Source organism: Pistacia vera, unplaced genomic scaffold, assembly GCF_008641045.1.
Source record: "Pistacia vera cultivar Batoury unplaced genomic scaffold, PisVer_v2 Contig78, whole genome shotgun sequence".
Taxonomy (NCBI): Eukaryota; Viridiplantae; Streptophyta; class Magnoliopsida; order Sapindales; family Anacardiaceae; genus Pistacia; species Pistacia vera.
The window spans coordinates 1248571-1272292 of record NW_022196645.1 but is presented as its reverse complement, the minus strand read 5'-3'; the positions used below and the strand labels follow the sequence as shown (position 1 = coordinate 1272292).

Sequence of the window (23722 nt, the reverse complement as noted above, 5' to 3'; positions counted from 1 at the left end):
TGAAGGGCCAGTAGTTGGTCATTTAATTACTGTGGATACAACATGATGGTAGGTCTAAATCATGGTCCTCTGTCAAGACTGACAATCTCGATCAATGCTCAACTTGCTCAGTTGAGCAGCTCAGTGTTTAGCATGACGCAATTATCGGGATGTTTGCATGGTCTTTAGTGGTTAAGCAACGGAGACTAAATTAGATTAAAGTGGTAAGCTGCTCAACTTTATTTAATCAGGCCTTATCTCATTGATCAGGTAAAATACAGAAAAACTCTCATTCTAGCATGATGGTAAAAATTTCGCCTTTAAAAAAATTATATCACTATATGCTCAACAGCAACGGGACTTTATATATATGGTGCATGAATTTCTTTATTGGATCTTTCACACTTTTTCATCTGCAGTGGCCGCTTTCTCATTGCTTCTTAGTTATGGATATCTTCTTACGTTCTATCATCTGCTGTGATCAAAGCATCTTCTTCATTGACTTAGTAAAGTGACCATACCTAAATTTTTGTCACAGAATCTGTCTTTTGGGTGAACACAAAGAAGAAAATGAAAGATTGGTTTAAAATTCATCTGAGAAGTTTTTGTATGTAAAATTGTTATATAGTTCTATTATTTAAATTTTCGATACTTTATTCTTGAAATTGTTAGGATTCTCTTTAAGCTAATAGTTTAGACATCTTTTTATATCTCAACATATGAAATCATTTCAGGTAGATAGATTGGTAATATGAAGAATTTGGACCTTATGCTTGAATAATGGATGATTGAAATGGAAATTTGAACTAATTTTGTCTTAGATGGGAATAAGTTTTAAACAAATAAAACCCGAGCAAAAGTTTAAAGCCATTTTCTATTGATATATAAGATTTTACATTCATTAAGTTAAGAAGAAAATGCCTACTTTGGATTTTTTATGGTCTTTTGTTTTTGCTTCATTCTCCTTGGAACGAGTTTTCGATATGTTGGTCGATGTGATGCTCTAATGGATGTTCACAAGAATCAATTAATTCAAAATTTTGTAATTTCATTTTCCCCTTTTTTTGAGAATATCAATTATAATTGTGACAGGAACAAATGTTACATGGATTGCAGAACTCAAAAAGACCATATTCTCCCTCTAGCACATAATCATCTGCAATCGAGCAGCATGATCATGGAGTGGCCAAGTGAATCGATGCCATTTGCTAGTTTGCGCCAGTGTTCCTCTACGGACCATATGAATTAAACCTAGGAGATTGAAGGAGCTACAGCAGTTGACCTTCAACCAGGCATTCTAAGTTCCAAGTTCTAACCTTGTTTTCTCTTCCTTCAAAACAAGGTTTTGCCTTCTGCGTACTTAGAGAAAGATTGGTCTATGATAGTGTTTGAGCAAGCAAGGAGGTTTCGACGGGTTAAGGGTATTGTTGTAAATTCATTCATGGATTTGGAGTCTAATATGATAAAGTCTTTCTCAAATGGTGAAACTAATATCCCACCCGTTATTCTGTAGGACCCATTTTGAATCTTGCGGGTGATAGCATTGATTTAGGGTCAGGTGGGTCCAAAACAAAAGCAGAAATCACGGAGTGGCTTGATGATCAATCGCCATCGTCGGTTGTGTTCCTATGCTTCGGGAGCATGGGAAGTTTCGATGAGGATCAGGTGAAAGAGATTGCTTGTGCGCTCAAGCAGAGTGGGCATCGGTTCTTATGGTCCCTACGTCAACCTCCACCAAAGGGTCAGTTCGCCATACAGGGTGACTACACAAATCCAACGGATGTGCTGCCAAAAGAATTTCTCGATCGAACGGTTAAGATTGAAAAAGTAATCGGATGGACTCCACAAGTGCCCAAAGAATCTTAATTTTACTTTGTCATAGAATTATAAAACTATTGATGTTCAAGATTTGACATTGGCATAATTTGGATGGATTCTCTTGGTTTCTTGTTTTCAATATGTTGGTTGATGTCATGCTCTAACGGATGTTCACAAGACATCTTTGTCGAAATATTTGAACATAAATCACTAAAGTAAGGTTAGATTCATTAGAGTTTGAAAAGTAATACTCAGCTACTTTTCAATTTCCAGTTATTTGAACACATACAGGTCTTCTCCCTGTTAGCAAAGCATTTACATCATCACTAACTTATCGTCTTGTTTACATAGATGGTTTTACTTCAATTAATTTCTATTTAAAATCCATTAAACTTTCATTGAATTTTACTCTCAAAACTCAAAAACACAATAACCAGCTTCAATGAACAAGAAAGCCAACCTCGTCTTCATCCCTGCACTAGGCGCCGGCCACCTCGACTCCACTATGGAGCTGGCCAAGCTCCTCGTCCACCGCCACCAACGCATCTCCATCACGGTCCTTGTCATGTAATTACCCTTTGACTCCAAAGTTAACATCTATCTAAACTCACTCTCTGCTAGCAATCGCATCAACTTCGTTCATCTCTTAAGCGATGACCTTCAAGGATTTGACCCAGAAGCTTCTTCACTTCATTCATTGAATCTTGTAAACCCTTCATCAAAGAAGCAGTCTCTAAGCTAGTTCACTCCGAGTCAGCCTCCCATGACTCACCTTGACTCGCCGGGTCTGTCCTCGACATGTTTTGTGCCCGCATGACTATTGGATTATTAGTATAATTAATTAATTAGTTTAGTTAGCTAGTTAATCTGTCAGTTAGTTAGTTAAGTGGTTTAGTTAATTGGTTAAATAGTTAATTAGTTGTTATGGTTAATTGATTGTGATTGACTCATCACGGTTACTTGTATATATATATATATTTTGTTCTTCTGGTAAACGGATCCCTTTAAGTTGAATAAAAAAAAATTCTCTTCTCTCAAATGCAATTTGTTCATGTATCAGAGCAGTGTTTTTTCGGTGGTCAGATCTTTTGTTGTTGATCTGGCATTTTTCGATCAGATCCATTATGGATCTGACCGAAAAATGATAGATTGACATACTACCGGTCAGATCTAATCGATAGTACGCTATTATACTAGATTTCGACCACCTTTCGACAGTGGTGATCGAAATCTGACAAATGTAGGTGATAAGGGTGTTTTTGTCAATTTCTAAATTTTGTTCTGTGGATGTTTAGTCAAATTAATAAACTTAAAGGATTTAAAAATAGTTTAATAAAATATAATAACATTTTTAGGAAAATAAATTGGTATTTTGGAAATAGTATAAATAGAATAGTGAAAAATATTAAACCAAACGGACCTAGAATTCCCCAAATTCAAATCTCCTTCCAAAATTCATCTGTCCTAAATTTGCAAACCAAACAATAACCAGTTGAGGTGGCATATGCCATGTAGGATGTCACATCATGAAATAAAAAAAAATGGTGTATTCATACTTAAAAACAAAAATTGAATGAAATAAAATAAGAAAATGAAGTATAATAAGACAAGGGATATTAAAGCCTTTTTCTATTATACACCCATTGATGTGTCTCACTCTCACGATGATTTCCATACATTCGTCGATACTATTAAACAAACGAGTAATATTACAGTTATAAAAAATAATACATCAAGTTTATGTATTAAATAATGTGACATAATTTTAATTATCGATTAACACAAATTACATCGAATAGCATAAATTTGGTTCACTCTGTTTTTGTAGCTCTATTATTTTCGTAAACAAATAAAAGAGCACAACAATGATAACTGAACCATTAAAGATTAAACAACACCGAGTTCACTGAAACAGGGACGTGTGTTTATCTTGGCCCACTCGCCCCGCGACAGGGACAGGCACAATAATAACTCAATGCCTTCAGATATGGACGGTCGAGATGATAACTTTAAAAAAATTATTTTGATTTACATGCGTGATCTCGCCCGTCACACCTAAGCCGGCGGCGACCAGGCTACCTTTTTTATTTCTTTATTATTAAATAAATATTTTTCTCCTAAACTGGCATAGTAATTATATCATCATCTTCATCAGCCCTTTGTCCTGTATATAACTTTCCACTTTGTTAGTAAACAAATGTACAAAACAAAAGGATGAAGAAAGCTGAGCTAGTGTTGATACCTTCATCCGGCGTCGGCCACGTTGTAACGATGGTGGAGATGGCAAAGTTCCTGGTCCACTGTGACCACCGCCTCTCCATCACCGTCCTCGTCATGCAGCTCCCCTTCGACACCAAAGTCCCCGTCTACCTTCATTCACTCTCTCTCCCCACTCAACCCGAACTTCAAAATCATTCAACTCCCAGAAGTCAATCTTTCCCCTTCAAAATATCTTCTCGCATAAGCTTCATGGATTCGTTCGTCAAAAGCCATTAACACCTCGTCAAAGAAGCAGTCACTAAGCTAATTCAGACGGAGTCAGCCTCTGGTGACTCACCTCGACTCGNCAATTGCAACATATGATTTCGAGCAACAATTGGTGAGAAGATATGTTTGAGCTTGTTGAAGTGGGTTATTGTTAAAGAGGTCAAATTCTTCAAATTTGAGAATGATGACTCATGTTCCAGTACTCCGCAGTCTTCCATGCTTAATTCTTTAATTTTTTTGAAGAAGCCACATCTCAACCCAGAGAGAATTCCATCGCACAATTGACTACTGCAATTACTCATCTCTACAACCTGTAGATTCTGAGACTTCACAATAATGTTATAAAAAGTTTATTAGATAAATTTATGCCAATAGATTATAACGTACTACCAACTACTAAAAAAAAGTAAGAGAATCCTTTATATATTTTATTTAATTAACTAAAAAATACAAAAATTATAAGAGAAGCTGAAAGTAAATTGAACAATAACAAAGTAGATTCATTTATAATTTTAAGTGAATGGTTTGATATGCTATTGTTGAATAAGTATTATTAAACTTAGAAGAATTTTATTCCCATAAAGGGAGGAGTGGTAATTGGTAAACTAAAATTTTAATGCCAATTGTAATGAAAATTATATTATAATTGTTAGAAATTCTAAAATAATGCATAGCTAAATAATCCTTCCAAAGGCCTAATAGGTAAAGATTTAACAATTATGATATAATTTTTCATTGTTGATATCTCACTTAAAGTACCATCTATTGTAAAAAAAAAAAAAATTGTGGTAAAATCTTTTATTTAACCCATACAACTTTTTTCTTTCCATATTTATCGTAAAGAACCTAAAATAAATTTATGCACTTTTTTCTTTCCATATGCACGTTGAAATAAAAGATGCAGCAGAGTTGAGCCAATAAAATGTTCGTCCATTTTAGGCCAAAAAAAGAAAAGGAAACGAATTAAAAACATACCTCCAAAGCTGGCAGAGTTGAATGATTATTTTTGGGAAAGAATCTGGTAAGCTTTTCAAGTTTGTAGAGCCTTAGCTTTTTTAAATTAGGCAACTTGATGTCCTCGCCTTCCTCTGCAACTTCATTTTCTTCTTTTCCATGAAATACTTGCTTCAACTCTGTTGCATCTTTTATTTCAAGATTTTTAAGTTGTATAAGACCTGCTGCAATAAACACCGGAAAAACGTATTCCAATCTCTTGCATCTTTCAATTTGGAGATCTTCTAATTTTGACAACATTTTCACTCCCCTGCCATTATCATCCTCTTCTATCTTGATCAGGAACTCCAAACTCTCACAATATTCTACACGGAGTGATTTCAACTGCCCCAAACTCCGGGCAATTGATAAAGTGAAAAGATAAACCAAGCTTTTGCACCCTCTCACATAAACATCCATAAGACTTTGGAAGTTTACAACATGCATGGGCATGGGCCCCTTCCATATACACTGCAATTCTGGTAACCATTGCAACTCTAACTCTGCTAAACTTGGATGCAACTTTGGATTTTCTTCCCCCACTTGCGATGCATCTATCATGCATTTCAAGTCTGAACAATCTCTAACCACAAGAGTATTCAACTTCTTCAATCCATTTTGGTCAATGCTTGGGAGGATATTTTGACCTGTTACTCTTTCCAAACTAAGATATTCTACACTATGATATAGTGCTTTAAATAATGCAGTCAACAAGGTTGCATCAATATGAGCAATTCTTAAAGCTTTTGATGATTCTTCTGGATATCCAACAGAGAGACCACTAGTAAGCCTTTGGTTCACAAAAATTTCATACCTTGAAAGTTCGGAGAAAGCAAAGTCTTTTGCAAGGCATTTTGAATTTAATTTCAAATANTTCTCTCAAATGCAATTTGTTCATGTATCAGAGCAATGTATTTTCGGTGGTCAGATCTTTTGTTGTTGATCTGGCCTTTTTCGATCAGATCCACTGTGGATCTGGCCAAAAAATGATAGATTGACGTACTATCGGTCAGATCCAATCGATAGTACACTATTATACTAGATTTCGGCCACCTTTCGACGGTGGTGATCGGAATACGACAAATGTGAGTGATAAGGGTGTTTTTGTCAATTTCTAAATTTTTTTCTGTGGATGTTTAGTCAAATTAATAAACTTAAAGGGATTTAAAAATAGTTGAATAAAATATAATAACATTTTTAGGAAAATAAATTGGTATTTTGGAAATAGTATAAATAGAATAGTGAAAAATATTAAACCAAACGTACCTAGAATTCCCCAAATTCAAATCTCCTTCCAAAATTCATCTATCCTAAATTTGCAAACCAAGCAATAACCAGTTGAGGTGGCATATACCATGTAGGATGCCACATCATGAAATAAATAAAAAAATATGTATTCATACTTAAAAACAAAAATTGAATGAAATAAAATAAGAAAATGAAGTATAATAAGACAAGGGATATTAAAGTCTTTTTCTGTTATACACCCATTGATGTGTCTCACTCTCACGTCGGTTTTCACACATTTGCTAACACTATTAAACAAACGAGTAATACTACAGTTATCGAAAATAATATACCAAATTCATGTATTAAATAACGTGACATAATCCTGATCATCGATTAATACAAATTACGCCATATTATTCGATACATAAATTTGGTACACTCTTTTTGATAGCTCTATTATTTTCCTAAACAAATCTTTCACTACAAATAAAAAAGCACAACAATGATAACTGAACCATTAAAGATTAAACAACACCACATTTATGATGAGTCAGTTACCGAGTTCACTGAAACAGGGACGTGTGTTTATCCTGGCCCACTCGCCCCGTGACAGGGGTAGGCACAATAATAACTCAATGCCTTCAGATATGGACGGTCGAGATGATAATTTTAAAAAAATTATTTTGATTTACAAGCGTGATCTCGCCCGTCACACCTAAGCTGGCGGCGACCGCCGACCAGGCCACATTTTTTATTCCTTTATTATTAAATAAATATTTTTCTATAAACTGGCATAGTACTTATATCATCATCTTCATCAGCCCTTTGTCCTGTATATAACTGTCCATTAACTTTGTTAATAAACAAATGTACAAAACAAAAGGATGAAGAAAGCTGAGCTAGTGTTGATCCATTCATCGGGCGTCGGCCACGTTGTAACGATGGTGGAGATGGCAAAACTCCTGGTCCACTGTGACCACCGCCTCTCCATCACTGTCCTCGTCATGCAGCTTCCCTTCGACACCAAAGTCCCCGTCTACCTTCATTCACTCTCTCTCTCTCCACTCAACCCGAACTTCAAAATCATTCAACTCCCAGAAGTCAATCTTTCCCCTTCCAAATCATCTTCTCGTATAAGCTTCATGGATTCGTTCGTCAAAAGCCATTAACCCCTCGTCAAAGAAGCAGTCACTAAGCTAATTCAGACGGAGTCAACCTCTGGTGGCTCACCTCGACTCGCCGGGTTCGTTCTCGATATGTTCTGTGCGGACATGATTGAAGTTGCGAATGATTTTGCAGTTCCTAGCTACATTTTCTACACCTCCAGTGCAACTTTTCTTAAAGCGGTGTCTTTCTAAGCTTATAAATTGGTCAAACTAGTTTATAAGCTCTAAAATTAAGCTCTAAAATTAAGCTGACTTGTTTGTTTATAACATTTTCGAGTTTATAAGTTGAACTTATAAGCCAAAAAAAATAAGTTAGGGAAATGTACTTTTTTTTTTTTTTTGCTTATAAGCTAGTTTGATCAAATATATTACCATATTATTCTTGTTTAATTTTAAAATTTTATAGTATACCCTTATTTAATGTAATACCTATTTTAGTTATTTTATAATAAATTTTACTTATAAACCATATATTACCAAACACATTAACTATTTATCAGTTACTTATAAATATTTTAACTAAATACATAATTACTTAACATCTTAAATACTTATAAAGTAAAATTAACTTATAATTACTTGTTGGTTATTAAGCTATTTTTTAGATAAACAACTCCTTAGTATGCAGTTACAATTGCAAGTTCTTTCTGATGAGCAAAACCAGCCCATCACTGAGTTGAAAGACTCGGTCACTGAGTTGATTGTCCCGAGTCTCGTTAAGCCGTTGACTAATGTTATGTTTCAACAAGCAAGGGGGTTTAGAGAAGCAAAGGGCATTATTGTAAATACATTCAAGCAGTTGGAATCCTATGCGGTCGAGTCTTTCTCAGATGGTAAGTTGAACAACACCCCACCTGTGTATACACCGGGACCCATTTTGAATTTAGAGGGTGATGAGATTGATCGAGAATCAGGTGGATCCATCTCAATAACAAAGATCAAGGAGTGGCTTGATGATCAACCGCCATCATCGATTGTGTTTCTTTGCCCCGGGAGCATGGGAAGCTTCAGTGAGGACCAGGTGAAAGATATCGCTTGTGCGCTTGAACATTGCGGNGAGTATACGCCATGACGCAACAAGAGGCCCAGACCATACCAAAGGAGGTAACGTTTTAGGAAGTCAGGAATGCCAAAGTCAATGTTTTGTGGAAAGCACCAAGTCAGATGCAACTGCCTTTTGTGGTGGATACACGAGTGTATGGATACAGATTGAAAGGTATTTCGATGGTAAAGAAATTGGAAAGTTTAACTGCAAGATGTGGTGGCCATGTATTAAAGAAAGATTGTAGGGTTTGGCTCCAGATATTCGTTATGCCAACCAAATGAAGCAATATATGTGCACTGTATCTAGAGTTATTCTAGTCAGGAGTTTAAATTTCGAAGACGAAATTTCTTTAAGGGGGGAAGGTTGTAATATCCCATATTTTATGGGTTATTTCATAAAAAACCTGAGTTTCTAAATTTTTGTTGGGGACATTTTGCAAGAAAAGCTGATGTGGTGGGGTCATGGTAAGAATAAGTGAATTATTGAGGTAGTTTCACAATTTTAGAAAAGTTCTATATATAGGTGGGCTGTTCACCCATACGGAGAAGAATCGAGAAGAAAGAAACGAGAGGAGAGGAAGAACAAAGAAGGGAGAGAGATGAAACCGAGGAGAGAGAGGAGTTGAGAGCGATGAAGGTTGCTGGGAAAGTGGCCGTTGGCGGGCAAACTCCGGTGATGGGAAGGAGTAGAGGAGGATTAAGAATGTGGGAGGTGAGTAAAGCTTGAGATTTCCCTCTTTGATGATTATTGATTAATTTGATTTGTGTTGTTTATGATTGAATAAAATGGTATGAGATTAAACTGAAAAGGTAAGATTAATTACAATAATGTTATGTGGATAGAACATATATGTGATTCCTAAGCAAAAAATTGGTTAAAGATGTGTTTTTTGATATAAGGGTTACTGTGCAAAAACTGACTATCTGGAATTCCGAAAATCGTTTACATGCTTTGGGTTTTTGAATGAAGCTGAATTTTGGATATGTTGTTGTAGACTTCTTGAGGAGTGTTTAGAAATTTGTTTCACTCAAAAACTCGAAGTATTGGATTTCTATGGATTTTTTAAGTTTGCNAACGAGAGCACCAATGATAGGGTTTGGGATAGGATCTGTTTATATGAGGAACAGAGACCTCCAAGAACAAGAGATAGAAAGACTAATTGACAAATTTCTTTATTGATTCTCACAATCTATATTTAGGCTATTATATAGCCTTACACTTAACTCTATTGACTCTCAAAATGACTTTAATTGTAAAAGGGATAATAAGATAATCCTAATTCTATCCTAATAAGATAATAATATAATTATAAAAGATAATTATAAAAGACTTAACATAATCATAAAAGATAATAATAAAAGACTTAACACGCTTATCCTAATTCTAATTAACACACTTATCCTAATCCTAACAGAAAAGGTAAGATTAATTACAATAATGTTATGTGGATAGAACGTATGTGTGATTCCTGAGCAAAAAATTGGTTAAAGATGTGTTTTTCGATATAAGGGTTGCTCTGCAAAAACTGACCATCTGGAATTTCGAAAATCGTTTACATGTCTTGGGTTTTTGACTGAAGCTGAATTTTGGATATGTTGTTGTAGACTTCTTGAGGAGTGTTTAGAAATTTGTTTCACTCAAAAACTCGAAGTATTGGATTTCTATGGATTTTTTAAGTTTGCCCTGTAAATCTGGAATTTGGGTTTCCTGCAGAATGAGTATTTTCGTAAATGATTTGATGTATCTATTCTTATCCAAATTTGATGATTTTAAATTCTGGTGAATCCTGTAGGTTTCTAGTTTAATTCTGTTGGTTTTCATAAGGTTTCGATTAAAGGTCAAATTATTATAAATTTTACAAGTCAGTAACCTCAATTCTGGAAGCAGTTGGCAGTTTTGAAGGGTTGAAAGAAAATTCTGTTTTAAATAGTTATTGACTCTATAATGGCTTGGATAATTTGCTGGAACTTCATATGTGTGTCTTGAATGCCACATTAAAATTATGGCTTAAATTGATGAATGGAATTTTTAAGAAAAATCCTGGAGTGATCAGTGTTCGGTTATGAGACAGTTTTTGTTAAAGGATGTTAAGTTAATCTTTTGGTGTTTAAGATCTCCAATGAATTTAGCATCCTATCGGGACAGTACGAACGTCTGACTAGCTCCAAGCGGGATTACACCAGGCGCATGTTGGCCTGAGTGGGATTATGACACCTAGTGGGTATTGGCTTGGGCGCGATTTGATGAGACTATTGGGCAGGTATTGGCCTGGGTGGGATATGATTAGCCTCATGCGCATATTGAGATGACTCGTACTTCCAAACGATGATGATCTATACCATCCTATCGGGACAGGTTGGGCGCCTGACGAGCTCCAGGCGAGATTACACCCGGAGGATAGACCTTGGGAGGGGATTTGACAGGTTACACTAGACGAGTATTGGCCTAGTTGAGCAGCTAGTTGGTTGTATATATTCAGGACCTTGCGTACTAGTGTGGTAATGGTGGTGGTGATGGTTGCATTAATTGAATGAGTGGAACTTGTGAACATCTAGCGAGTATAGGTTGGTATGAAATTTATAAATATTCAACGGGTATAAGTTAGGTGGAAATTGTGGACATTTGACGGGTATTGGCGTGAACAAGAGTGGGTTTCGTGTTGGGGAATGCCTACTTAACTTTGATGATGGTGTATCGGTTTTCGTGAAAATAATACGATGATCCATGTTAATTGGAAAGTTTGTACAATGATGCGAATTTCCTTGATGGGCATGAGTGGATACGAATCAAGGAAATTATATCAAGAAAGTGTGGTTTCGCTAAGGGAATAGTTACGCGTTATGTGAAATGCAAGTTTTGCTCATGCTGGTTTAAGGTTGAAAGTTATTTTCATTTATAAATTGTATTATCCACTCACTGGGCTTCCTAACTCACNCAAAGTCCAGCTTTATGAAGTAGGATATATATCTAAAGCTAGTATAAAAGTTTGTGATTGATACCTTAGAATTTGAAGTGAAATTCCACACACAGAATGAAGTGTATCTCAGATCTTGCCTGTTTTAGTTGGAAAAAAGCAAATTGAATGAATTTATTCAAAGTAAAAGACCAATAATTTTGATTAAAACCAAAAAGAGCAGGAAATTATCTTCTTCTATAAGCCAATATAATTCTCAAGCACTAAGGAGACTTTAGTTGATTTGACTATAGCTCACAGATATTAATTAGTACATCAAAACTAACTAAAAGCAAAAAATAATAAAGATCAACAATAAATACTTATATGAAAACTTACCTTGTATATGTCTTCAATCAGATCCTTGCAAGTAAATAATAACAAAGAAAAAATTAATTAAACCAATTAAAATCACAAGAGAAGCTGAAGTTGAAATATCATACTATTGGTGTTCTCCTAGAAATGAAACTCTTTTGGAATCTGTAAATCTTTGCGTATAAAACTGAGTTGAGAAAGATGTTAGAGAAAATGTAATTTGAAATGCGCGCGAAAACTTAACAAGACTAATCTGCTTTTATCATTGGACGATATGGCTCAAAGATAATTAAGTAAAATTGCTTTGGACGAAATTACGGTGGAGATATAGTGGGACAACAATGAATTTCTTTTTGACAGAAGAAGACAAACAACTTTCGGTGCTGACAATCTCCAAGACAATTCACAAATTATTTGTACCAGTTGTTAAGTGTTATTAATTTTCAAAAATTATATAATATATCTTTAAATTTTTTGGCTTTTGACTTTTACACATAAAATAAAATTGATGATATTTTCATAATAGTAATATAAGTTATATTAGATAGGATTTTGTATACTTTACACATTTTTTTTGAAAATAAAATGATTATAAAATTAATGTTACGTATAGAATTAATTAATATTTTATCTATCTCAAAAGATATTTTGGTACACAAACGATGAAACGAGAGCATTATTTTTGCTCCTGCTTCTTTTATCTTATAATTTCAATGACCCACCATGTTTGCCATTTCCTCGCTGAATCAAAGAGACGACAAAATTCAGGAGCTTCCAAGAATTTTAAGTGTTCAATATGCAAAAGGGTCAAGGTCTTTAGATATTGTATTTTCTTTTTAATTATCATTTTCTTTTTAATCATCAAATTTTATGAATGTTGACAGCTTGTTCAATGGATAAAAAGTTTTTAAAAATCATAATCATAATCATAAAAAGTTTTTAAAAATCATCAAATTATTTTAAAATTTTATTTTCTCAATACTTAGTCTTCTTAGTCAAGAATAAAAATAGTCATAATATATTGTCTTTTAAAATGTTGTCTAATGTTATTTAATATGGTCTAACATATTTTAATTAAACCATTAAATACTATATCATTAAATCTAGTTTGATTTGGTCTAATCTAGCGTTATATGTTAATAAACAAAATTTTTATTGTTTCTTAATTTTATAATTACATATATCCTGTAAATAAAAGTTTTGATATTAGAGAAATTATAATTAATAAAAATGATTATATAGATACAAATCATTTTTGAATGCCATAAGAAAGTAAATCTCTCTTTTAAAAAAAAAAAAAATGAAAAATAAAAACTCAATTATTTTGGGTGGATTGAAGATACTTTCTCAAAATTCATCCTCCATCAAACACTTTGTGGTAAATTTAATCATAATTAGTTTATCTTTAATTTTGTATTTATTTTTTTATTTTTCCAACTTTATTTTATTTTACTATCATATCCTAAAAATAAAAAACATGTTTATTTTAATATTGTTCAAAATTCAATCTTATTCTATTCAACTCAAAACACTTAATAATTACCTTTCTCAATAAAAGTTTATAAATTAACAAAAAAACTCTCATCCACGCAAGCAACAGTTGCTAGCAAGCAACTGTCGCGAACAACCGTTGCTAATGCCAGAACGACGCACGATTGGTCAGATCTAGTCGATCTTTTGCCAATCTGTCAGTTTCCAACCAAATCTTTCATGGACCTGGCAAAAAACGGCCAGATCTACGACAAAAAATATGGCTGTTGACCACACATTCTAAATAAACTTCAACCAAGCCAATGAAGTTCAAAGATGAAATAATGAAGCTCAAAACAAATTAATTTTTGTAATATTTCTTTAGCTTTTTAATGAAAAAATATGTAGTGGTATAATAATGAAGTTCAAAGATGATAAGTATCATACCCAACTATGATGACGTTATTTAAGCTTGAGAATCTGCAGTCACAATTCGCAAATTCAGCTTTATATCTAAAGCCAGTATAAAAGATTGTGATTGATACCTTCCACGTAAGAGAATCTGAAGTAAAAATTTCACACTCAGAATGAAGTGTAATTGAGATCTTCGATCAGATCCTTGCAAACTTCAAGTTCATAAAAATGTTAGCAAGTAAATAATAATGAAGAAAAAGTTAATTAAACTAGCTAAAATAAGAAGAGAAGCTGAAGTTGAAACATCATACTGATTGGTATTCTACTGTGAATGAAACTTCTCTGCTATTCGGAAATCTTTGCACATAAACTAAGTTGAGGAAGATGAGAGAGATAATGTAATTTGAAATGCGCGTGAAAACTTAAAAGACTGATATGATTCAAAGATAACTGAGTAAAATTGCTTTGGACGAAATTATGGTGCAGACGTAGTGGGACAGTAATGATTTTCTTTTTGGCAGAAGAAAAAGAAGAAGACAAACAACTTTATAATTTCAATGACCCACCATGTTTGCCATTACCTTGCTGAATTACAGAGACGTTAAAGAGACGAAAAATTTCAGGAGCTGCCAAGAAACTACAGCAGTACTTTAAATTGTAAGTGTTCAATGTGCAAAAGGGTCAAGGTCTTGAGATATTGTATTTTCTTTTTACTTATTATATATTATTAAAATTTATAATAATCTATTAGAATTATTTCATTTTTTCAATAACTAACATGATTTACTACATAACTAAAATTCATAATAATCTATTAGAATTATTTCTAATATAGATACAAACCATTTTTAAATGTTATAAGTTAAGAAAGTAAATCTTTCTTTTTTTAAAAAAAAATAAAAAATAAAAACTTAATTATTTTTGGGTGGATTGAAGATACATTCTCAAAATTCATCCTACATCAAACACTTTGGAGTAAATTTAATCATGACTAGTTTATCTTTAATTTTATATTTTTATTTTTATTTTTATTTTTTGTCAGAAAAGCTAACTAATTGATTGAAATAATTTAAAGTGATCTGTACGTAAAACTGAGTTGGGGAAAATCTGAGAGAAAATGCAATTTGAAATGGGCGTGAAAACTTGAAAGACTGATATGCTTTTTATGAATGGATGACCCACAATGTCTCCAAAAAGTAAAAAGAAGTTAATAAAATTAATGTTACATATAGAAATAATTAATATTTGATCTATCTAAAAAGTACTAGACCATTAAATCTAGTATGACTTGGTATAGTCTACGGTTATATTGTAATAACAAAATTTTTATTGTTTCTTAATGTTATAAATAGTATTTAACATAATTTTATGGTTACATATATCCTATAAATAAAAAGTTTGACATTATTAGAGATTAGAATTAATAAAATGATTATATAAGTTAAGAAAATAAATCTCTCTTTTTTTCATAAAAATGAAAAATAAAAACTCCAATTATTTTGGGTGGATTGAAGATACCTCTCAAATTCACCGTGCATCAAATAATCATGACTTTAATAGTGTGGATTGAGGATATCTGTAGAGCATCTTTGCTATTTTAATGTCAATGAAGTTGTCAAGGGACACTGTTGTCATTTCATATACAAGATATTTAGGAAACTGTGATAGAAATGACTCATGATGAGCTGTACACATACTTGACTTCTAGGCAATGTAGAGGAAGCTATCAAAATTATCAGAAATATTGTGTGGATGTAAGAATTCGAAGAACACCTTCACTGTTTAATTGCTAATCAAATAGACAAGGGGTATTATGGTCATTTAATAGCCAAAATTATTTTTTTAGTCCAGGTTCCATCCCGAGTACCCGCCTTCGGTTCCAAGCAGGTTCTATCCTGGGTACCCGTCTTCGGTTCCAAGAAAGTTCCATCTCAAGAACCCACCATCGGTTCCCATCTCAGGATTCGGTTCCGGTTTCGGTTCTATCTACTACCCATGCTTACCCCTATAATGTTGTCAAACCATAATTCAAAATGAAAAGTAAAATGATTCTTATTATCTAATAACGACATCGAGTAATAATACATCAATAACTCTTTTTTACAAACTTTTTCTCACAACCCTGACGTGGCAGTTTGCAATTGGTTAACTTGCAATTAATTAGTGGGACCTATGTGGGATCTATATAGGACTTATTATGAACTGACTAATTGTGAGCTATCATATCAGAGTTATGAGAAAAAGTTTATGAAACATGATTGTTGGTGTAGTATTATTCTAAGTACATCTCATATTGATTTTATTCAAAGATTGACGAAATTAGGGTGGGGACAGCAATGAATTTCTTTCTGACGGAAGAAAAAGAAGAAGACAAACAACTTTATAATTTCAATGACCCACCATGTTTGCCATTTCCTTGCTGAATTAAAGAGACGATAGAATCCAGGAGCTGCCAAGAAACCAGTGCTCTCAATAATTTGAAGTGTTCAATGTGCAAAAAGGTCAAGGTCTTGAGATATTGTATTTTCTTTTTAATTATCAAATTTTATAAATGTTGATAGCGTGTTCAATGGATAAAAAGTTTACTTATTATATATTATTAAAATTCATAATAATTGTTATGCCCAGGAAAATAAAGGGCTGACGTGGGAAAGTCACGTGAAGGGTGACCTGCTCCCGTCAGAGCAACACGCACACGTCAGACCTGCCAAGTGATATNGGTTGAAAGTTATTTTCATTTATAAATTGCATTTGGTTGGCTGACAGACATATGTTCATTAGCATGATGTTTATACACATTAGAAGCACTCTAATACATTTGTTCTATAAACCGTTTTCTAAGATTTACGTTTTCATAACTATGTTTTGTGTTACACTATTGTCATTAAAGTTTTTATGAATGGAATTGGTAAATTGTTTTTTGGGAAAAAAAAAAAAATCACCCTCCTCTTGGGATCTTGAGTCCCTCGGAGTGCCCGGATTCGACGGGATAGGGAATACGCGGGAGGGGGTGTGACGATAAATCATTGTGAGTATGTGGGAGGGGGTGTGACAATAAATCATTGTGAGTATGTTTTGATTAATTTTGCCCTTTTGGAATAGATTAATACTAGGTAATTAGCATAAAAAATCTCATCATATTCAACGAGTGAAATATTGTGTTATTTGTATTTTGGATTAATAATAATTATTTAGATAAGATAAATAAATAATTAGCCATGTTACTATTTTCTATGCTATATAAAATTTAAAAAATAAAAAAAGAATTTATATACCTTGCTTAAAAACCAATGATATTTTTGTGAAATGTCAAGCTTTGAGTAACTACCAACAAAGCGCAAGCATCTGATTTTGACTAGACCTTTATCTGAAAGAGGTAAGACAAGAAAATAAATAAGATGTGAAGTAATTAAATATAAATTAATGTTAAAAGAGAAAAAACTATGAAGCATTGTTGATCATTCCTTTAAATAATTTAATTATAAAAAAAAAAGGAAAAACTTTTTTTATTATTTTGTTCCTATTTAATAACAAACAAAGTCAGATCAAACTAGAGTATGTATTTCATTGTAAGTATTAGTGAATATTCTTGAAGTCCCTTGGTTAATGTTTGCTCAATTACCACCCCAAGAAATAAAATCACATCTAACCTTACTAATATTAAAATTTTTATTTCTAAATAACATAAGATATATATACATACACAGTTAAACCTTAATAAATTACGATCATTGGGACTATGAAAATTTATTAACAAATCAATATATTAAGTAATCGTATAAATTAATAAATTATTAATTTATTGAGACATTCTTTATTTTCTTTTTCCAAAACCTTGAACCTAATGCATTACATATTGTGTATAGTTAATGTGATTTACGGAATAGCTCATAGTTAATGCACTTAAAGCAACAATCACATTGCATAATTTTCTCTTGCAATACGAGAACATTACACTAGTGGTTCTTAACGCACTAAAAAAAGTTAGAGATGAAATCCAAGAAGATATCAATTTTAAGAGGAAACAAATAACATTGGACTTATTTTATAAAAGGCCTCCTAATTGAGTCATGCATATATATAATTTTTATGTATAGAGAGATTATTAGTTTATATATCAAGTGGTGATTATGCGTGTGTGTGTGTGTGTGTGTGTGTTTTTTTTTTTTTTTAATGTATTATCTAATAAATTTAGCAAATTATTAATTTATCACATTGGTCCTAAGTTAGGACCGGTCAAAAGTATTATTTAATTGAAGTTATTAATTTATCGAGGTTTAACTGTATTTTTTTACTTACACAAAGTTAGCCATGACTCAAGAGTTCCACCTTCAGTTAAGACATTTTCTTTTAATTTTAAGATTAAAATATTAAACTATATGATAAATTTTGGTTTCATGATGATGCTCTAATTAGCAGAAGTTTTAAATTAAGTCTGCTCCGTTAAGCTACATCCATGGAGATTTCCTTATTATATTTTTGAAAAGTTTTCATTTTCATTCATAGTGTAAATATTCAACATAGAAACATAATTTATCGAAGAATGTTTAATTATTATAATAAATGTCAAAAGCACAAAAGAAAAAAGGACATTTCCTGTACCTTTTTTTCTATTAAGAGATATCTTGACACAATAGAAAACTACACTCTGTGAGAGAATTCTATGACCTGTATGCTACACGTGAAACAATAAAAATAAATAGTTAAACAATAAATGATGAATTTTAAATATTTTATATAATCATGCTCCATCAAACTAGAAGATATTATCCTCTTCATAGGGTTAATAGCTCACAACCCCAAGTAAAATATCCTAACAATGGCTACTAATTAGTCAAATATCATAAATTGTTAAGAGTTATAAGCTAAAACTAGGAGACAAAAAAGTCAACAGTAACCTCTTCTTCTCAAACTATATAAGCTGTTGTGCCTCTTATCTTATATTTTAACGAAAGTTATTTTTCCAGAAACCTCAGCTCGCAAGTTTTTTCTCTATTCTTAGCATAAACTGACTTAAATTATGCAAATGTAATAAGAAAATGAAATTTCAACCCTATCCTTGGAATAATGGAGACAACCTATATGCAATATTATTCTAAACAAAAAATTTTGTCTACTTTAACCCGTGTGGAAATTAATTTAGACATGTGGCCACTGACCACACATTCTAAATAAACTTCAACCAAGCTAATGAAGTTCAAAACATTAATTTTTGAAGTCTTTCTTTTTAACTTTTTAATGAAATAATTTGTAGTGGTATAATAATGAAGTTTAAAGATGATAAGTATCATACCCAACTGTGATGATGCTATTTGAGCTTGAGAATCTGTGATCACAATTCACAAAGTTTAGATATGAATTAGGATACATATCTAAAGTCAGTATAAAGTTTGTGACTAACACCTTCTAGGTAAGAGAATCTGCAGTAAAATTCCACACTCAGAATGAAGTGTATTTGAGATGTTCGATCAGATCCTTGCAAACTTTAGGTTTATAATGACGTTAGCAAGTAAATAATAACAAAAAAAACCAAGTAAAACTAGAAGAGAAGCTAAAGTTGAAACATCATACCGATTGGTGTTCTCCTTGAAATGAAACTTCTCTGGTATCTGTAAATCTTTTCACAATCACCTCTCTGCTTTTATCAATGGATGACCCACAATGTCTCCAATAACTTGACCTATCAAATGAGAAAAAAGATAATTAAATAAAATATAAGTAACTGTATTATGGAGCCATAAAAGCATTAATAACAAAATAAGTAAAACAAGTTAATCTTAGAAATGAATAAAGATAATAAAGAAAACAAGCATTCAATTTTATGGGGTATTTACATTTTTTAAGGAGATTAAACAAGAAATTAAAATGAAATTGCCAACTCAAATTCTTGACAGGTAGTAATTAGTCTAAAGTTGAAATAATGAAGTTCAAAACAAATTAATTTTTCTAGTCTTTCTTTAACTTTTTAATGAAATAATTTATAGTGATATAATAATGAAGTTTAAAGATGATAAGTATCATATCCAATTGTGATGATACTATTTGAGCTTGAGAATCTGAGATCACAATTCGTAAAGTCCAGCTTTATGAAGTAGGATATATATCTAAAGTTGGTATAAAAGTTTGTGATTGATAACTTTTAGGTAAGAGAATTTGAAGTAAAATTCCACACTCAGAATGAATTGTATCTCAGATCTTGTCTGTTTTAATTGGAAAAAAAGAAAATTGAATGAAATTATTCAAAGTAGAAGACCAATAATTTTGATTAAAACCAAAAAAAGGTAGGAAATTACCTTCTTCTATAAGCCAATATAATTCACCATCACTAAGGAGACTTCAGTTGACTTGATTAGAGCTCACAGATATGAATTAGTACATCAAAACCAACTAAAAGCAGAAAATAATAAATAATTATATAGAAATTGACCTTGTATATGTCTTCGATCAGATTCTTGCAAGTAAATAATAACAAAGAAGAAGTTAATTAATTGAATAAACTAAAATAAAAAAAGAAGTTGAAGTTGAAACATCATATCGATTGGTGTTTTTGCAAGTAAATAATAATAAAGAAGAAGTTAATTAATTGAATAAACTAAAAACAGAAGAAAAGCTAGAGTTGAAATATCAAACCGATTGGTGTTCTCCTATAAATGAAACTCCTTTTATATTTGTAAATCTTTGCACATAAAACTGAGTTGAGAGAGAAAATGTAATTTGGAAATTAAAGTATTCTAACAAATATGCGTGAAACTGCTTTTATCATTGGACGATATGATTCAAAGACGGGGGTGGAGACATAGGGGGACGGCAATGAATTTTTTTCTGACAAAAGAAAAAGAAGAAGACAAACAACTTTATAATTTCAATGGCCCACCATGTTTGCCATTACCTTGCTGGATTAAAGAGACGACAAATGTAAGGAGCTGCCAAGAAACTACAACATTTTATATTTGAAGTGCTCAATGTGCGAAAGGGTCAAGGTCTTGAGATATTGTATTTTCTTTTTAATTATTAAATTTTATGAATTTGATAGCGTGTTCAATAGATAAAAAGTTTACTTATTTTATATTATGAAAATTCATAATCTATTAGAATTATTTCCTTTTTTCAATAACTAATGCAGTAGATTATTTACTATATAATATTCAACATTATTAATTCTCATAAACAATTTTAAAATTTTAATTTCTCAATACTTAATCTTCTTAGTCAAGAACAAAAATGGTTAAGAGATATTGTCTTTTAAAAATATTGTTTAACGTTATTTAACATGGTCTAACATATTTTAATTAGATTGTTAAATACTGTACCATTAAATCTAATTTGATTTGGTATAATCTAGCGTTATATGTTAATAAATAAAATTTTTATTGTTTCTTAATTTTATAATTATATATATCCTGTAAATAAAAGTTTTGACATTAGAGAAATTAGAATTAATAAAATAATTATATGGATATAAATCATTATTTAATGACATAAGTTAGGAAAATAAATCTCTCTTTTGTAAAAAAAAAAAAAAAAAGAAGAAGAAAAAAAACTTACTGCATGTTTGGCTTAATATTTTTATCCATATTCTGGATCCTATTTTCCAAATAATGTTTGGCACATTATTCCAGAAATATTATCCTATTTTTTAAATTACATTTAAACCCCATAAGGTTATTAATTTCACTAACTACCCCCTGAAAAAAAAGTTTAAAAATTAACAAAAACACCCCCATCAACCCAACTTGTCAAATTCCGGCAACCACCATCGGTGATAGTCGGAATCTGTACAACGGCCTAACTTCCGACCAGAAATGGCCGGAAGTTCACCGATGTGGCCTTTTCCGGTCAGATCCACCACGGATCTGGCCGGAAAAGGCCAGATCTGGCCGTCACCGACGGCCAAAGAAATGGCCGTCGTTGACGGTCAACGATGGCAAAATCTTGGCCGTCGTTGACCGAAAACGACGGCCACATCTTTGGCCGTCGCTTACGGCCAAAGATGGTCGTCGTTTGGCCTTTTCCGGCTGTTGACGGCCATAACAGATCGTAGATCTGGCCTTTTCCGGCCAAATCCACCATGGATCTGGCCGGACAAGGCCATAACGACGTGTTACGGCACAGATCCGACCGGTCTGTGCTGTAACGAAAATTTTCGGCCAGATTCCGGCGGTGGTGGCCGGAATCTGACACTACAGGTGGTGGGGGTGTTTTTGTCATTTTATATGTTAGGGTCTTTAGTTAAATTAGTAAACCTAAGGGCTTTTTCACAAATTTTTAAAATTTACCTCGTAATACTCTCCTATCCAATAACCCAATATTATCCCCAAAATCCTATCTAAAATACTAAACCAAATGCACCCTAATTATTTTGGGTGAATTTATTAGAGATAAATTTGAGTATAAATAATAATTAAAAGTCATAAAATAACATCTTAATTAATAAAAATATTTAATTTTTCGTATATAAATATTTTATAAAATCGTTTATGGCGCCCTAGGCAATTGCCTGACTTGCCCAGGGCCCTAGGTAACTCCGATTTGAGAGCTGAAAGACTTTTTAGTTATAACTTGAAGAAATTACTCAAAACTTGCACAAGACTTCATCAAGAAATTATAAAATGAAAACGACAAAGACTCGGCCATTATAATTTATAAAAGACGTGGGATGAGATGAGATAGTCTGGGTCTTTGTTGGGGACAAGGGAGGGATAGAGAACCGTGCAGGTCTTTATTGGGTTGAGAATAAAAGTAACAAGATATAGCATTTAATTATCAAATCAAATAAAATAAAGCATGCACATGGGACTGATTCACATGTACTCACATGCTCGCCTAGGCAAAAGAGAGAGAATAGTTGATGTTGATATTTTGAGACTTTGATTAAAAATAATTTGAAATAGATAGTTACTGAAAAAAGGGTTTATAAGAGATAAATTTAGTATAAATAATAATTAAACTAATACAAAATCATAAAATAACATCTTATTAATAAAAATCTTTAATCATGACTCAATGTAATTTGAAATGCGCGTGAAAACTTAAAAGACTGATATGATTCAAAGATAACTGAGTAAAATTGCTTTGGACGAAATTATGGTGCAGACGTAGTGGGACAGTAACGATTTTCTTTTTGGCAGAAGAAAAAGAAGAAGACAAACAACTTTATAATTTCAATGACCCACCATGTTTGCTGAATTAAAGAGACGTTAAAGAGATGACAAATTTCAGCAGCTACCAAGAAACTACAGCAGTACTTTATATTGTAAGTGTTCAATGTGCAAAAGGGTCAAGGTCTTGAGATATTGTATTTTCTTTTTAATTATCGAGTTTTATGAATGTTGATAGCGTGTTCCATGGATAAAAAGTTTACTTATTATATATTATTAAAATTTATAATAATCTATTAGAATTATTTCATTTTTTCAATAACTAACATGATTTACTACATGACTAAAATTCATAATAATCTATTAGAATTATTTCTAATATAGATACAAATCATTTTGGGTGGATTGAAGATACTTTCTCAAAATTCATCCTACATCAAACACTTTAGAGTAAATTTAATCTATTTATTTTTTTCTTTTTTTCTTTTGTCAGAAAAAGCAAACTAATTGGTTGAAATAATTTAAAGTGGTCTGCAGATAACTGAGTTGAGGAAGATGTGAGAGAAAATGCAATTTGAAATGCGCGTGACAACTTTAAAGGCAGATATGCTTTTATGAATGGATGACCCACAATGTGTTAATAAAATTAATGTTATATATAGAAATAATTAATATTTGATCTATATAAAAGGACTAGACTATTAAATTTATTGTTTCTTAATGTTACAAATAATATTTAACATAATTTTATAGT

General features: G+C 32.1%; 2 protein-coding genes and 1 long non-coding RNA gene across 3 annotated transcripts; 2 read left to right on the top strand and 1 right to left on the bottom strand.

The window, feature by feature from the left end:
- Nucleotides 1–42: 42 nt before the first annotated feature.
- LOC116116620 (anthocyanidin 3-O-glucosyltransferase 6-like) lies at nucleotides 43–1845 on the top strand. Its single transcript, XM_031402680.1, has 2 exons — nucleotides 43–160; nucleotides 1493–1845. Exons 1-2 carry the CDS (start codon nucleotides 43–45, stop codon nucleotides 1843–1845), a joined length of 471 nt encoding a protein of 156 aa, XP_031258540.1.
- Nucleotides 1846–8295: 6450 nt separating this feature from the next.
- LOC116116619 (UDP-glucose flavonoid 3-O-glucosyltransferase 6-like) lies at nucleotides 8296–8745 on the top strand. Its single transcript, XM_031402679.1, has one exon. It carries the CDS (start codon nucleotides 8296–8298, stop codon nucleotides 8743–8745), a length of 450 nt encoding a protein of 149 aa, XP_031258539.1.
- Nucleotides 8746–19159: 10414 nt separating this feature from the next.
- LOC116116542 lies at nucleotides 19160–20285 on the bottom strand. The gene is made up of 4 exons (XR_004125828.1): nucleotides 20164–20285; nucleotides 19442–19550; nucleotides 19274–19353; nucleotides 19160–19196 (listed from the first exon to the last, which is right to left on the bottom strand). It is a non-coding gene; the product is annotated as an uncharacterized LOC116116542 (long non-coding RNA).
- Nucleotides 20286–23722: the final 3437 nt, after the last annotated feature.